This window comes from Dinoponera quadriceps, unplaced genomic scaffold, assembly GCF_001313825.1.
Source record: "Dinoponera quadriceps isolate SergipeBrazil2010 unplaced genomic scaffold, ASM131382v1 scaffold566, whole genome shotgun sequence".
Taxonomy (NCBI): Eukaryota; Metazoa; Arthropoda; class Insecta; order Hymenoptera; family Formicidae; genus Dinoponera; species Dinoponera quadriceps.
The window spans coordinates 4,108,304-4,123,181 of NW_014555972.1; the positions used below are offsets into that span (position 1 = coordinate 4,108,304).

The 14,878-nt window shown below is 36.4% G+C and overlaps 6 protein-coding genes across 8 annotated transcripts in view; 3 read left to right on the forward strand and 3 right to left on the reverse strand.

The window, feature by feature from the left end:
* Window positions 1-29: 29 nt before the first annotated feature.
* On the reverse strand, window positions 30-3,921 carry LOC106746247 (mitochondrial inner membrane protein COX18). The gene is made up of 8 exons (XM_014622610.1): window positions 3,172-3,921; window positions 2,960-3,097; window positions 2,683-2,830; window positions 2,484-2,605; window positions 2,305-2,415; window positions 2,033-2,226; window positions 1,180-1,335; window positions 30-121 (listed from the first exon to the last, which is right to left on the reverse strand). Exons 1-7 carry the CDS (start codon window positions 3,733-3,735, stop codon window positions 1,251-1,253), a joined length of 1,362 nt encoding a protein of 453 aa, XP_014478096.1. The 5' UTR covers window positions 3,736-3,921; the 3' UTR covers window positions 30-121; window positions 1,180-1,250.
* Window positions 3,922-4,119: 198 nt separating this feature from the next.
* On the forward strand, window positions 4,120-5,923 carry LOC106746249 (RNA 3'-terminal phosphate cyclase-like protein). Its single transcript, XM_014622614.1, has 7 exons — window positions 4,120-4,349; window positions 4,503-4,742; window positions 4,827-4,993; window positions 5,075-5,249; window positions 5,328-5,478; window positions 5,569-5,673; window positions 5,751-5,923. The coding sequence occupies exons 1-7, from the start codon at window positions 4,208-4,210 to the stop codon at window positions 5,893-5,895; spliced, it is 1,125 nt and encodes a 374-aa protein (XP_014478100.1). The 5' UTR covers window positions 4,120-4,207; the 3' UTR covers window positions 5,896-5,923.
* A 48-nt stretch (window positions 5,924-5,971) lies between these two features.
* LOC106746248 (tRNA-specific adenosine deaminase 1) lies at window positions 5,972-7,522 on the reverse strand. 2 transcript variants are annotated; one of them, XM_014622612.1, is made up of 4 exons: window positions 6,708-7,522; window positions 6,385-6,636; window positions 6,225-6,294; window positions 5,972-6,140 (listed from the first exon to the last, which is right to left on the reverse strand). In XM_014622612.1, the coding sequence occupies exons 1-4, from the start codon at window positions 7,376-7,378 to the stop codon at window positions 6,015-6,017; spliced, it is 1,119 nt and encodes a 372-aa protein (XP_014478098.1). In that variant the 5' UTR covers window positions 7,379-7,522; the 3' UTR covers window positions 5,972-6,014. The 2 variants fall into 2 exon arrangements, with proteins under 2 accessions (XP_014478098.1, XP_014478097.1); XM_014622611.1 differs by having other exon boundaries at window positions 5,972-6,294; window positions 6,708-7,519.
* On the forward strand, window positions 7,523-8,871 carry LOC106746251 (39S ribosomal protein L4, mitochondrial). Its single transcript, XM_014622616.1, has 3 exons — window positions 7,523-7,925; window positions 8,009-8,417; window positions 8,623-8,871. The coding sequence occupies exons 1-3, from the start codon at window positions 7,620-7,622 to the stop codon at window positions 8,766-8,768; spliced, it is 861 nt and encodes a 286-aa protein (XP_014478102.1). The 5' UTR covers window positions 7,523-7,619; the 3' UTR covers window positions 8,769-8,871.
* A 66-nt stretch (window positions 8,872-8,937) lies between these two features.
* LOC106746250 lies at window positions 8,938-10,496 on the reverse strand. The gene is made up of 4 exons (XM_014622615.1): window positions 10,162-10,496; window positions 9,373-10,011; window positions 9,108-9,295; window positions 8,938-9,029 (listed from the first exon to the last, which is right to left on the reverse strand). The coding sequence occupies exons 1-4, from the start codon at window positions 10,259-10,261 to the stop codon at window positions 8,982-8,984; spliced, it is 975 nt and encodes a 324-aa protein (XP_014478101.1). The 5' UTR covers window positions 10,262-10,496; the 3' UTR covers window positions 8,938-8,981.
* Window positions 10,497-11,243: 747 nt separating this feature from the next.
* Window positions 11,244-14,878, forward strand: part of LOC106746252 (CDK5 and ABL1 enzyme substrate 2) — a 9,327-nt gene continuing 5,692 nt past the window's right edge. For both annotated transcript variants that reach the window (XM_014622617.1, XM_014622618.1), the window contains exons 1-4: window positions 11,244-11,859; window positions 12,908-13,285; window positions 13,951-14,074; window positions 14,165-14,292. In XM_014622617.1, coding sequence (XP_014478103.1) covers window positions 11,414-11,859; window positions 12,908-13,285; window positions 13,951-14,074; window positions 14,165-14,292 — 1,076 coding nt within the window. In that variant the 5' untranslated portion in view covers window positions 11,244-11,413. The remainder of the gene's footprint in view (window positions 11,860-12,907; window positions 13,286-13,950; window positions 14,075-14,164; window positions 14,293-14,878) is intronic.

Sequence of the window (14,878 nt, forward strand, 5' to 3'; positions counted from 1 at the left end):
AATCGCAGGTACCGATCGCCGGGTTGAATTCCGTTCCCAGACCACAGCTCATAACAAAGCAACCGCTTTGATCGCATTGTTGATACTTGCTGCAGTCCCTCGGATAGGGCAGTACATGTGCCTAAGTGAACAAATCGTTCAATTAATCCTCAGCTCTACAACGAAGAAGAGAAAATCGGTCGGATGAATAGAAGCAGGAAGTATTTCCTCCTATAAGAGGCCGCGGTGAAAGCTGTGAGAACGGACGTGCGCGAAGAAGAGTGTGTTTTATCTGCAAAAGCTATTGTACCGGCAAAAATCTGACCAATTTCATCGTTTGTGACACTTTGTCTTATCTTGTGTATTTGGAAATATAAATTTAAAAATATATATATTACGAAGAACAATTCTATAAGCACGTAAAAATTATTATAAATATCTGTCGTGATTGAAAACATCTACGAACATAATATTTTGGGGAAGGCGAAAAAAGAAACTTTGTAAAAGTTGAAAAATGTCTCGTTTTAAATCAAACGAACGTTTTTCGACATAATTCCGATAACTTTGACGTCACACAGTATAAAATATCAAACATTGAAATATAACTAATATAAAATTAATTCTGAAAGAATTACTTTGTAATGATTCGTAAAGCTCGACATAATAAATAAATTATAAACTGAAGTGAATTAAAATTAATAATTGGCTTTCACCGCTTGGCTGACAAGCATTAACACGTTAACTGCCACGCGCATTTTGGAGGAAATCTCCGTCAGGCCAAATTCATTAAAATTTTTTGATAAGAAATATTTAAGTATATTAATTATACAATCCTGAAATTACTTATTAAACTATGTAATTTTTTTAGTTTTATATCATACTTTACACTGTCAGTCACCGGTGACCGACGCGACCCGAACGGAAAGTTCAGTGTCAGTCACTGGTGACGTGGCAGTTAACGTATTAAAAACAACTAACTGCATTCTATTTTTTTTGTTACATTACGGTTTTTAGCATTGAAAGAATTTTTGGGAAGCACTCTTACATCACAACGTCGAAGTTACAGGATTCCCTCAATTCATTCGGTTATAACTTTCGCGATAAGAGTATCCGCTTTCATTATTACGACCGATTGACTCTCATTGACGTTAATAATCCCGGACTTTCCATCGGTAAGTGTTCTCAAAGTGAAATACTTACTTGTGACTGCGTCATTACAAGCGGCGTCGCGCACAGCACCAGACATAGCAACAAAACTGTCAACTGAGACTTCATCTTGAGCTTCGTTCTTTGATCGCGATCTTGGCGTTTATTCGTCGTTTGAATTCTATTGCCTCGCATCGTCTTCGAAATCGACTTTATATACACAAAATCGTCAATACAGGCAAAATCTTCGATATAAGTATAATTCAAATACGTTGCTACCACGCAAATGTATTTTTTTCCTGTTGTGCTTGTCTAACCAAAACGTTATCTTCGGTTCACGCATAGAGGCCAAGGTGAAATAAATTGTACATTTCCTTTTTCAAGCGCATCTCTCAGCGGCAATATCGGAGGGAGAAAAATACACCTGTTGTCGTAATAATATTTACACTCGTCGCGTGGCGTAAAATAATATTTACGCCACGCTCTTAATGCGAAACACGATTGTTTATTTAGATATTAAGTATTTCACTGAGAATAACGCATAATTATTTCAGTATGATAATAAATAAATGTCACGCACTACTTGCTCACAGATGACGCTATAAACACTCCATTTGTACGAAGAGTTATTTCTTATAAATTATTTGCACAATCAGCTCGATTATCGTAAGTTAAAAATTAATTTTATCTTGATATTTAGGATATTCAAAATATTTCAATGACATGCAGTTTAGTTAGGAAAATTTTGTAAGAATAATATGGCTGGACTCGATAATACGTATCTATATACATCAGAATTATCGATTTATAAATAGCATAAAATTTCTGAATATGCAACACTCGACTCGTACAAAGAAAATCATATTGACTTATGAAATATTTTCATCGTATCATAAAAAATGCCTACGTCTTCGGTGAGGTTTCCATTTTCCTTTTCAAGCTGCATCTAGCTATTATCTTTTCACGAAGTAACGAGTACGGATGTGGCGATTCGGAAGCAGTTATTGGCACTCTTGCGAATCGACGTAACTTCGGTGACAACAGGATTAGATTTTGCAAGACGCCAAAGGCACAGCTAGTCGCCCAATACAAGCTCACACACTGTAAAAGAAACATTTTTTATCATTCTTCATAATTTCCACTTCACTGATCTCATAACAGAATCTTCTCATAACTTACCGATGGTACGCACATGGCAATAGGAACTATACCAATAGCAACGATTCTGGCGAAATAAGTCATGTATTTTATCCACTTTGTCGTTTCTTTTGTCCTGCTCATGTGATTTATCTGTAAAAATCATACGATATTAAAATTATATAAATATATAATTTTCCCCTTACACTTAAGAAACTTACCTCTATAATAGCTAAATTGCATAATCCCATTGCTATTGGAAGTACAAAGGGGTCTGCTACAGTCAAATTTGTGATCCAAAGAAACCCGTCAGTTGTAAATTCCTGGTGTGTAGCATAAGAATCTAATTAAAAAAAAAAAGAAACACATATAACTGTAATTTCTAATTGTTTACTTAAGTATCAAGTATATCTTACTTACTGGCATTTTGTTCAGGTAACATATAACATAAATTTCTGATAGACACTGACAATGATACCCATAAAGGCACCTGTACTAATACTAATATGCTAGATTTTGCTGGGTGGCAATTCTCTCGAACAATCAGGTTATTCCATTGTTTCTTCATCTGCAACCAAAGTGGCAAAGATGCATATTTATTACACACGAATATTTAAAGATTAAATATTGTAATTGTATCTTGTTTTATTATCATGGATTTAGAAATTCAAAGCAAGCGAAATAAAATATTACCTACAGAATGAATGTACAAACGCTTAGCATATTCTTTCGGCCACTTATATTTGTATACCCCATAATTTGTTTCCTTCTTCATTTCTTTAACTATCTCATTCATTTCAAACTTGAGGTTTTCCAATTTTGCGATTATACAGTGCTGAAAATATTATTGATAATTATAAAAATATAATATCAAGTTATGTGTTACAATAGTAATATCTATATATGTACCTGATAAAAAGATAGGGGTAAAGTCACTGCTGTCCTTATAATACCAGTGGTAAGTATAATAACCAACCACCATGGCAAACCTGTATAGTCGTGCATCCACAATAAGGAATCTTGTGCAATTTTAATAGGCATACTCTCTGATATCGTTTTGAAAATGCCACTCAATTGCATTGGAGCTTCAATTTCAGACACAGAGTCAATGTTAGCGCTTGAGAAATATCTGGTGCTGTTGTAACTTTGACCACCGTGATAAATTTTATATCCTACATATCTATCTCCATTACATAAAATTATAGGAGAAATAATCCGAGGATGAGACATGTAGGAAAAATTACTTTGTTGTATTGAACTATATCGTTTTATTACATTATTTAGCAATACCGGCTGTTGACGGTCAAAGTCTAAATCTTGTGCAGTATTTGCACAAGACGTACTGTAATTATTACATACGGTATATAATAACGTTCTCGATGGTGTTTTAAAACTGTTGGTGTTATTAATATTAACTCTACTGGCTTGTTTAAGCCCCCTTGAGAAAATATCTTGCAACTTGGTTTTGTTCATTATGTTTAAACAAGGTGCAAGTGGTAGTCAAAACAATAATTTGTTATTTACACTGTATAAGTTCATTTTTAACGCATTTGCACATATTTATTATTTAAGATAAAAGTCTCCGTATAATTTGGAGAATATTTCCACATAATTGACAAGAACCGTATCACACTATCGTCTGCTATGAAGCAAAAGAGAGGTCGCAAACTAAGCTGCGTTCAGAAATCCTACTCGATCCTCAGGTACCGTTTATTAACCAATCATAATAAAGGAATCTTTGCTCTTCCTATCTTGATTGGTCACTTAAGTGGTTATTTATCCATCAAGTAGGGTTTTTGAAAACATCTCTATGGGTCCACATGTTGTAAATAGTGATGCCAAATGCTTCAAAGCGTTTTAAGTGGATCGTATCCTTTTTGAAAGAATAACACGTGTTTGAATAGTATGTAATTTGTTGATGCTGCATTCGCGAAAATTTTAAGAAATGCCAGCTCAAGTAAAAAACGGAGTGCTTACATATGAAGGCAATAATTGCCTGAGATACCGTTTATTGTTGTCAACTTTATCTGGAAAGCCAGTAAGAATTACAGACATTAGAACAAAAGATAATGATCCTGGTCTCAGAGGTTAGGTTACAGTGTTATGAAATTTTACACTCAAATTGATTATATTTTTATATAGTTGATATAAAAATCTCTTAACTCTAATATATATATGTGTGTAATATCATTAGTAGCTATATTATATATAAGAATAACTATGTTTATTATTTATGATAGAGTATGAAATTAGTTTCATCCGTTTGCTGGATAAGGTCACCAACGGTACAAGAATTGAGCTAAATGAAAGTGGCACCAGTTTATATTACAGTCCCGGCTTATTATATGGCGGTGAATTAGACCATGACTGCAGTTTGCAAAGGAGTATTGGATATTACTTAGAAGGAATTATGATACTAGCTCCATTTTGTAAGATACCTATCGACCTGAAGCTTAGGGGAATAACCAATAATTCTGCAGGTATTATAGTACACAGTATGTTAATGAGATATATATTTATATACATCAGCTATTATTTAACATAATTTACGTAAATAATTGCAGATCCATCAGTGGATAGAATTTTGACTGCTGGTATACCAATACTGAAGAAATTTTTAGCAGGTGACAATGAAGTCGTACTCAATATTCGCAAAAGAGGAGCAGCACCTTTGGGAGGTGGAGAAATACACTTTAAATGTCCCATCAGTCGTAATCTTAAAACAATACAGGTACTTGTATCAATCTTGTACACACATCTGCATTCTATACTTCAATAACATCTCACTAATTTCTCGAGAAATATTATATAGCTAGAAGACAGCGGGATGGTGAAACGTGTTAGAGGTACTGCGTGCAGCATAAGAGTATCTCCGGCAATTGCTAATCGTATTGTTGAATCAGCGAAAGGTGTTCTCCTCAACTTTCTACCGGATATTTATATTCATACAGATCACTGCAAAGGATCAGCCAGTGGAAAGTCTCCGGGTATGGTTGACTTGCAATCATATTTTGTCAACTTAATATTTATCGTAGGTGTGTTATTATGCATGATTTATACATTAGGTTTTGGAGTCACTCTGACAGCAGAAACTACTAAAGAAGTATTCTTCAGCGGGCAAGCATTTTCGCCGTTAATGACGACGGGTTCATTGCCATGTGTGCCTGAAGATATTGGCAAAGAAGCCGCGATGAAACTTTTGGATGAAATCTATAGGTAAAAGAATTTACTTACTCTCTTTAAAGAGAGAGAGAGAGAGAGAGAGAGGGAGAGCTTAAACTCTCTTATAATTTTATAAATTTATAGGAATGGATGTGTCGACTCTCCTTTCCAAAGTATGACTGCGGCGTTTATGGCTCTTGGTAAAAAGGACATTTCCAAAGTTACAGTAGGTCCATTAACTCCAATAACGTGAGTACTATCGTATTTTATTTTTTTCTTTTTAAGTTATGTAACAAAGGAGATGCACAAGATTGTTGAATTTCCAGGATACAATTTTTACGAGACCTGCGAGACTTCTTTGGAATTGTTTTTAAAATAGAACCAGTTAAAGAAGAAGACGAAGTGCTACCGCAGGTGCGTTTAACTTGTTTAGGCATAGGTTACACCAATATAAGTAAACGAACTTTGTAATATAATAAAATTATATAAAATATATTTTTATACTTGATACAACAATGTGTGTGTATATATATATATAGTTGCAACATATAAAACGTGTTTATAAATTTTACATTAATGAAATAATGACTTCATAATGCAAAATTTCGCAAATGTGCTGATTTATACGGCCAGTTATGGAATGCTTCAAGTTTCAATTGTTTCCATTTGTTTTGATACATCGTCGACCATTGTTTCCAGTCATAATACATGATCTTCTTTGGATGTTTTATTTCACTATAGTAACTTTGATACTTATCCAAAATTTGCAAAAAGGTTTGCAAGAGCATTCGTCTACTTACGAGTAAATTATTACCTTTCTTCTTCTTCGTCATTCCCTGTTTTCTGCCGGCAACTGACACTTCTAGCGCACTGTGTGTAAAATGGCAATTTTGTAAGTGATACAAAATTGATCAAACAATGCAGATATATGTCAGAATACTATAAATTCATTTTTCATACCTATTCCTTCCAGCAAACCATATAATACTAGTTGGACAGGGATGTAATCGTTCTTGTCCTCTCTTGTGTGTAAAACCAAGTTTTGCCTGAAGGATCTTGGGTCCATCTATTTTATCATTAAACCTTTTGTACAATCCACGTTCCATCGCATCCAGAGAAAAAGGACAATCACCTCCAATCGTGATACTTTCTAACTTTATCGGTGGTATCAGCAGTGATAGAAATGATCCTTGCAATCCAAGAATGAGCCACCTTAGATACAAATGCTTTATCAGTTTATACATATATAACATTTCTATTTGTGAATATTGTTTGTAATTTACTTAGCTATCTTATCGGAACAAGACAAACTACTTGTGGGATCTCCTCTGCCTGGTTTAGTACGCAGAGGACCTACTATATGATAATTTACACCAGGCAAATGAGGATCTTGTATCTCTTCTCCTTTCACACATTTTGCGCCTGTCCTATATATGTCTTTACAAGATGATTCTGTAATTATACGTCCATTTGTATCCTCACTAAGTCGTCTGATCTTAGACGGAGGCACACCATCTTTGAAAGTTTCATCTTTAGGGAAAATTGAGCAATCTCCACAAGGCGTTTGACTCGAGAAGAAGTGGAACGACACACTATCGTTCAGTTCTACATTATTTCTGTCATTTCTCTGAAAAATTGCGCTCTCAGAGCCGCTCAGAGTTAAGTTAATCTGATCGTACAAATAACGTTGAAACGCACGCTTGGTCAGAACCTCCGCGTGCGAGTCACTTAATCGTGAACCTCTCTCTTCTTGGCAGTTGTTCATTAATTCCGATTGTCCCAAACATTTCGTCCCTGTGGCGAGTGCTGCGAGGGACAACGATCCGTCGGCGTCTCTTAGAATGATGCCGGATAACACGGTCCATTCATGAGCTGCCGGTTTGCCAGTCTTCTTTAGAGAATTATATTTCTCTATGCAAAGTTCCGCCACACTGTCTGCGAAATCTCTCATCATCTGTTATTTGTCATTTATATAATTTTACTTGTGTACATATGTCTTGATATATTTCACGGATAGTAAGTAATCATATTTGGCGGCCACGCGATGAGTTAGGTTACATATTCGACCTAACCTTTCCTTCACTGCCTACAACATAACCTCACATAGCACAGTCACACTTTGATCCAAGTATATCCAAGTCAGGCTATTAGCCGTGTTGTTTATTTCGCGCAAGATTAATATCTTTCTCGATAAAATGTCAATGATATTTCGGCAAGTCGTTAACAAGTTGCAAGGAGCTACTCGTCAAGCGCTAAGATATTGCACGATCGTTGAAAATCAAACGAAAGCGCAGGATATCGTGCCGATTATATCGGAGGTACGGTATGACGATGAAAGCACGCTTTATCAGAAACCCCGGCAGGTGTGGCTGGAGAATTTAGATACTGTAAAGGAGAAGAAGCTGGGTTTCGTCACTTTACATCCGCAAATTTTTGCGGCCACCCCACGTATCGATATCATTCATCAAAATGTGAGATGGCAAAAGATGTACCGCTGGGTGGTGAGTTCATGATATCATATACCCTCAAGTAATCGCTGTTTACATGTCATACGTGATACGATTGTTTATATTTCTGCGTTTAGTCTTATGCGAATACAAAGACGCGTGCTGAGGTCAGAGGTGGCGGTAGAAAACCTTGGCCGCAAAAAGGATTAGGACGAGCTCGTCATGGGAGTATACGTTCACCATTGTTTGTAGGTGGTGGACGAGCACACGGTCCTCGTTCCCCGACACCACATTTTTATATGTTACCCTACTTCACTCGCGTAGCTGGTCTCACATCGATGTTATCTGTGAAACTTGCACAAGATGATCTGCACATAGTCGACAACCTAGAGATTCCTACATCGGAACCTTCCTATATCGAGCAACTGATGGAGGAGAGAAACTGGGGACCATCCGTTCTCATGGTGGATTCTTATGATATTATGCCTAAAAACATCTCGTTGGCTACTGATACGATAAAACATGTTAATCTCATGCCTGTTTATGGTGAGTATATTTATATAATATTTGTGTGTATGTGTGTATATATATATATATATATATTAAAGACAAATTTTGACATGTATATAAGCCTGGCTGTGCAAGCTGTAACTTATTATTGATCTTTATTCTTTCTAAGTATAGGGAATATTCCAGGATTTATGTATATTCTATATGAAACTTTAATCAAATTTGAATCCTGTATGTGCAGGTCTGAACGTGTATAGCATGCTGAAACATGATACTCTGGTGCTTACAGAAAAGGCAGCTAGATTAATAGAAGAAAAATTAATTTTCCAATTTAACAGATCAGATTCCAGGAGAATATTAGCTCCATTTAAAATTAACCAACATTGAAAAACAGCAATTTCTAATGTAACTAACTGTTTTATACATATATACAGATTACTTGTACATCTTTAAATATTACTTAGCGCACCACTAATTAGCGTATCATTAAAAAAATATATATGTATAATACAATAGTCTGATTATTATCGCCTTGGTTGAATCAGTTTCCTGTGCACTCCTAAATCTCCCATCTCTCTCCCTATGTATATATATATATCATCACATCTTCTTTAATATCGGCATATTAGTAGATTTCCTCGGAACTGGCTGAGAAGTAAAGCATTTGTTAATGGCACAATATATTATTATTTATGATAAATATTGTAACAATTCACAAAGCCTTACCATAGGATGTGGATCTGTACCAAGCATCTTTACTCGTACAGCCCATCTTACTTTTGAGTGTTTTGCTTCTCCAGGGAATGATATCCGCTCCCATTCTTGTTGATATTTTTGGTAAAGAGCGACAGGATCACACTTCTTGTTGATTACATTCTTCTGCGCATCCGACTGCAATCTCCATGGCCGAATAACTAAACATAAAGAAAACAGATGAACAGAGATTTTTAAAAATTTTACCAAGTTGTATATATAATTATATGTAACTAACATGATTTACGTGTAGAATTAACAGACGATCTTGTAGATAGAGCGCTTTGCGTGCGTACGTTCCCAGCTGGTTCTGATGTAGCACTCTTTACTCGCGCCTTGGTCACATGGTCTGATGAAACAGCTTTATTTACTGGATATTCCTGTACTGAAACTACCGGTTTTAATTGCTCCTCCAATTTTGCATCATGCTTGCATCTGTCCGTTGAATGACTATCTTTTGTTAAATACTTGGACACATTTCGTCTGCTTTCACTTTGTGGATGTTTAATTAAATATGATTTAGCATCGAAACGATCTGGTTCACGATAAATTCTATCAGATTCTTGAATGACATCATCTTTGTGACACTTTGTTGCTGTGAGTTCCTTGTCTAATTTCAGAATAGTTTCTTTAGAATGCTTCTGGAATTGCATATCTTTCTCTTTAGGAATACATCTTATCCTGAGTTTTATCAACGATTCATTATCAAAAGAATTTGAAGATTCGGAAGGTGTAATGTTATTTGAAGGATAGTCTGTGTTTTGGTGTCCATGAGCTTCCTTGATCAAGGCCTGCTGCTTGCTAATTATTTTAGCTTTCATCTCTTCTCTACGTTGTTGTTTCTCACGTTCTTTGATTTTTCTGTAAATCTTTAAGTCTGAAAAGTTAAATCATATTAATCCTTGATAAGATATTTCACACGTATACATCAGTCTCGTTGCAATAATAAAACAGTATTATTTTAACTTTGAAATATAAACAAAGTGGACAGATGAAAAAATAAAACTTTGTAAGCAGCGATAGTTACCTTTCATAAAAGCTTTTAGTTGAGTTGCCGTAATGCCGACAAATCCCAATGAATTTAGAAGAACGAGAACTTCTCGCGGATCGTCCTTAATCTCCGACATAACTATGTTGATTTCTTAAAAGATTTCTAATCGAAATAACGTGATTCCCTTGATTCTTTCAAATAAAGACCGTTGAGGTGTCGGACAGGTGCCGTAGAATAAAAAGATATAGAGATTGGCGTCATATTTCCTAAATTTTTCTCCAGACACACCAGAAATTCTCTATCTGACCGCCAATCCGACAAACTCGTCGTACACTTGGTCACAGAATGGTTGCAACAGTTTTTGTTTCTCATATTTCGGAACACATAAAACGGAATTATTAGATCCGTTATTTCTGTAATTTAGTTCCAGAATCTCCGCTACGAGTCGTCACTTTCCTTAACGAGAAACTGAGGTCGTGATATGACTAAACGATGAGATCAGACGTACTTCTGTATGTCTGACTCAAGAGTTGGTCAGACATACTTTCCATTACAATAAAAACAAGCGAAATTCAACAAGCTATAACTTTCGTAAAAACGACGCTATGAAGATCGTTTAAGAAGCACTTTAAAGCTTGAGGTTTCTAGTTTCTAACCACACTAGCTGTATTAATGTTGTCGTTAATTTTCGTCAAGATATTTCGAGTTAAAGGAAAAATCGAGCCATCGAATTGAACGAGAATGCAACTCGACCACCGATTCATCGATCGAGTATCTTTCACCCCTTCCTCTTCCAGCGACGGGAGATCGGTCGCGCTGTTGCGTAGTAGCCTAGGTAAGGTCGTTGAGTAAGCAACAACTGTGAGATCGTGAAGCAGCTCGGTAGAAGAAACGACATGATGATCAACGACACCGGCTCACGTTTATACGTGTGGTGCACGGCTACGTTTGAAAATGACGATGCTAGAACTAAGTACATCAGTAGTGACAATGCGTTGTGATCTTAGTAGTTGTTCTTGTTCGATAAAGTCGTCGCCGTCGTCGTCGTCGCCGCCGCCGCCGTCGCCGCCGCCGTCGTCGTCGTCGTCGCCGTCGTCGCTGTCGTTGCCGACGTCGTCGTCTTCGTCGTCGTCTTCGTCGTCGTCTTCGTCGTCGTCTTCGTTGTCGCCGCCGTCGTCGTCGTCGTCGTCACCGCCGACGTTGCCATCGCCACTGTCATCGGGCACACATTGTCGTTGTTTGTCTTGGTACTCGATTGCACCGGTATCTCAGCACGGTATACCGTGGAATGGCAGCGGCCCTAAAGAAAAATCACTCACGCAGAAGATTGGCCGCCCTAACATTCTTGTCTAACATCTCCCTCGACGGCAGCCACCGTGATACCAAGTTCGCCGTCCTGTCACGAAATGGACCGACACACGCACGTATACTCAGCGATGGCCAGTCAGATCAACAGGCAGTGCTTGATACGTGTCAGAGCACTGACTTTGAGGTCTCCATGGAGGAGGTTCTAGACGATTGCCCCGAGGAGACTACGTATGACTTCCCGCAGAATGAAGTGACGGAGCAGACCAACTCCCCGCAGCTGATGCACAAGAGTACGGATCACAACTCCATCAGTTCTGATTCGGATGGTGTGTTGACCCCTGCAAAAGCAGCAGTTGCCATGTTCTTGGAGCAGGAGAGGAATCATCTGCAATTCTCTTTTGGCATGCATGGCTCATTTAGAGAACGGTAAGTTTCTTTACATTCCTCTTACGTTCCTTTTGTATTATTCAATTTTATATCATTGGATATAAGTCAAATATATGTATATATGGTGGAAAATTATTTGTTACATTCTTAATTTGAGTTAAAGAAATGCAATAACAAATAAATAAAACCATTACAGTATACTCTAATACAAGGAAAACCAAATTTTAACAGCACTAATATGTATATATACGTGTATAATGTAAAATATATTTTGTTATATAATTTCAACAGTGCCTATCATAATTTTATATCATAATAGCTTCAAGAAGTCACATTAAGATAATCTTAGAAATTGTAATACTGAGATGATGTAAAATTAGATATACATATATGCACATATACTAAATTTAAAAGTAATCTGTTATGTAACTATCACGTGTCTTGTAAAAATTCTATATTCGTATTTAATAGCGAGAAATGTGAATAAATTGAGGTATTTGAAAGTCTTCTCACAACAATATTTCATTCCCAAAGACTTTCTTGATACAGATAGGATTGAATGACACTCGGTGGATTCAGATAACATTATCAAAAACGTCTATAAGTATCATAAACAGCAAACAAGAAACTCTCGACTGCATGCCATTCGTTTCATGTTTACATATGGTATATATTACATGCAGGATGTGTTTCTACGCCTCCAATTCTTTCACTCAGTTGCAGTTTCTCTAATAGAAAGTTTGAATTGAATAATTAGAGAATCGATGCCCTTGTTTGCAAAACAATTGTTTAATACATGTATCTTATTGACAATTTTATATTAAGTTATCTCTATTTCGTATGACATGTCTAAATAATGATAAATTAAATTGACATGCCATCGTATACATCGTGAAAATTAAAGTAATTTAATGGAAAATCGATAATGATCAATAAATCGTCAATTGGCACAAATATAAGTACTATACAGCTATCTGAAGAAAGGAATAATGATTTGTATTGTATAAAAATTCATCTCTTTTTCTTCATTAATTCTTTAGTATATCTTAGATGTTTCTACACATTTTAATCATATCTATATTTCCAGAACGGGAACTACCGGAAGTGACTACTCTTTACCAGAAAGACGTGTGGGTTCTCTGCAATATAAGAAGCGTATAAGTCACCAAACTTCTACGCTATCGGAGGATATTAAGCATCAATATAACAGTAGCAGCGAAAGTATCGGCTCCGTACATTCGAAGGCACAATCGTTGAAACCAAAGACAAAGGCAGTGAACAATGTGCAAACTGTTTCTACAAATAGTAGTATAATACCAGAAGTTACGAAGGAATTGCGTTTGATACAGCGGCCTGTGAATGGCTACAAATTCGGGGACGACAGAATGGTTTTGGTATCAAACCAACATGTGCCATTTGTAGTGTTTTCTGCCATACCATACAATAAAGGACAACGTACCAGTTGGTAAGATTCGTCAGTACGCACGTACTTGCAGAAGAGACAAGGAATTGTTGTTTAAAGCACAGGCCAATTTTACATTCAACGTAGATAAGGGAATATACTGCGATGAAAACGATCCTTCATTTGGAGCATTTTTAAAATGTTATTCTTAAGTCTGTTTTCAAACAAACACTCTTATAGATAATTACTTGATATTAACAATTTGATATCTTGGGAAATATATCAACTTATTGCACTTATTGTATCTAACAATAGAATTCTGTCCAGCTTTATTGCCGACTAATCTAATCAGTCTGTCTGACAGATAATGATATTGGTAAAAACATTGCGCTTGTTATACTTCAATTGTCGTTGTTTTGGTGAATTTAAAAACACTGATATGTTTCGATTTTTAAGTAACTGCCATTATATATCTTTAGTTTTGACTATAGTATCTGTAACTCGCAAAGAGTGTGACAGTCTTAAGATATCTCGTATATGTGTATATTATTATTTACGACATGACACAATTATTCTTATTTAAAATGCTTCGAGATGAGAGGGTTGGGTACGTCACACTGTGATGTAACTTTGAAATATCCGTCATATTTATTCGACGTTATTCTGGATAATGTGATACAGCGGCTAACCTAATAAAATTCACACTGATATTGCGATATTATTTGCAGGTCGGAATTACGTAAAGATACAGGTCGAAGGAAAAACGTTTCGTCTCAAAGACCACTGTCCTCGATCACAGACAATGTTGATCCATTTGGATTATTGGGTATAGAATACGCGAAAGACGGCCAAGTACTGAAACAGAATATTTCATTCATCCAACTTTTCAAGGCTAAATTGCTGGAAAATTCACAGTGATAATACACATTTTTAACATTGTAGGAAATATCCTATGGACAGCTACTTGTACCGTCTAGACATTTCCAAAGGGACAAAAAATTGAACCCGAATGAAAATGAAACTATGGAACTTATGCACTTCATACCTAATAAACATCACGTAGTGCAAAGGTGCTTACAGACAAATATTTTCACTTACCAGTAAAACTGAGTTTTTTCGTTCACGTGTACATATGTTCTTTGCTTTCATTTGTGTATTATACACCTGAAATTTTCAATTAGGCTTTATGAGCTAATGCAGATCATCCAAAGTATCACAGATCTGCAGTGATGACAACGATGGCACCGAGTCACGCACAACGCACACAAGCATCGCGTGTCCGTGCGCACACGCTTCGGTCGGCCGTCCTCGGCTGATCGACGTATCCACCGTCTCGCTTTCCCGATAGTTATCGTTAACCACGATTATTATTACGGCTGACTCGTCGACGAGGACGGCCTATCGAAGCTGTGTGCGCACGGACACGCGACTCTTGTATGCGTTGTGTGTGACTCGATGCCATCATTGGCATCATTGCAGATCAGTGCCTCAAATTTTCTTCATTATGGAGTATGTCTAGCTCTTATTGCGTTAAAACCAGCACATGTATTTTTAATAACTTCGATTTTAAACTTGTATTCATTATTTTGAGAATTATTCGCGCACATTATTCATGCAGTATTATCTAGACATTTCTTCTTCCCCCTCCCCCCCCCC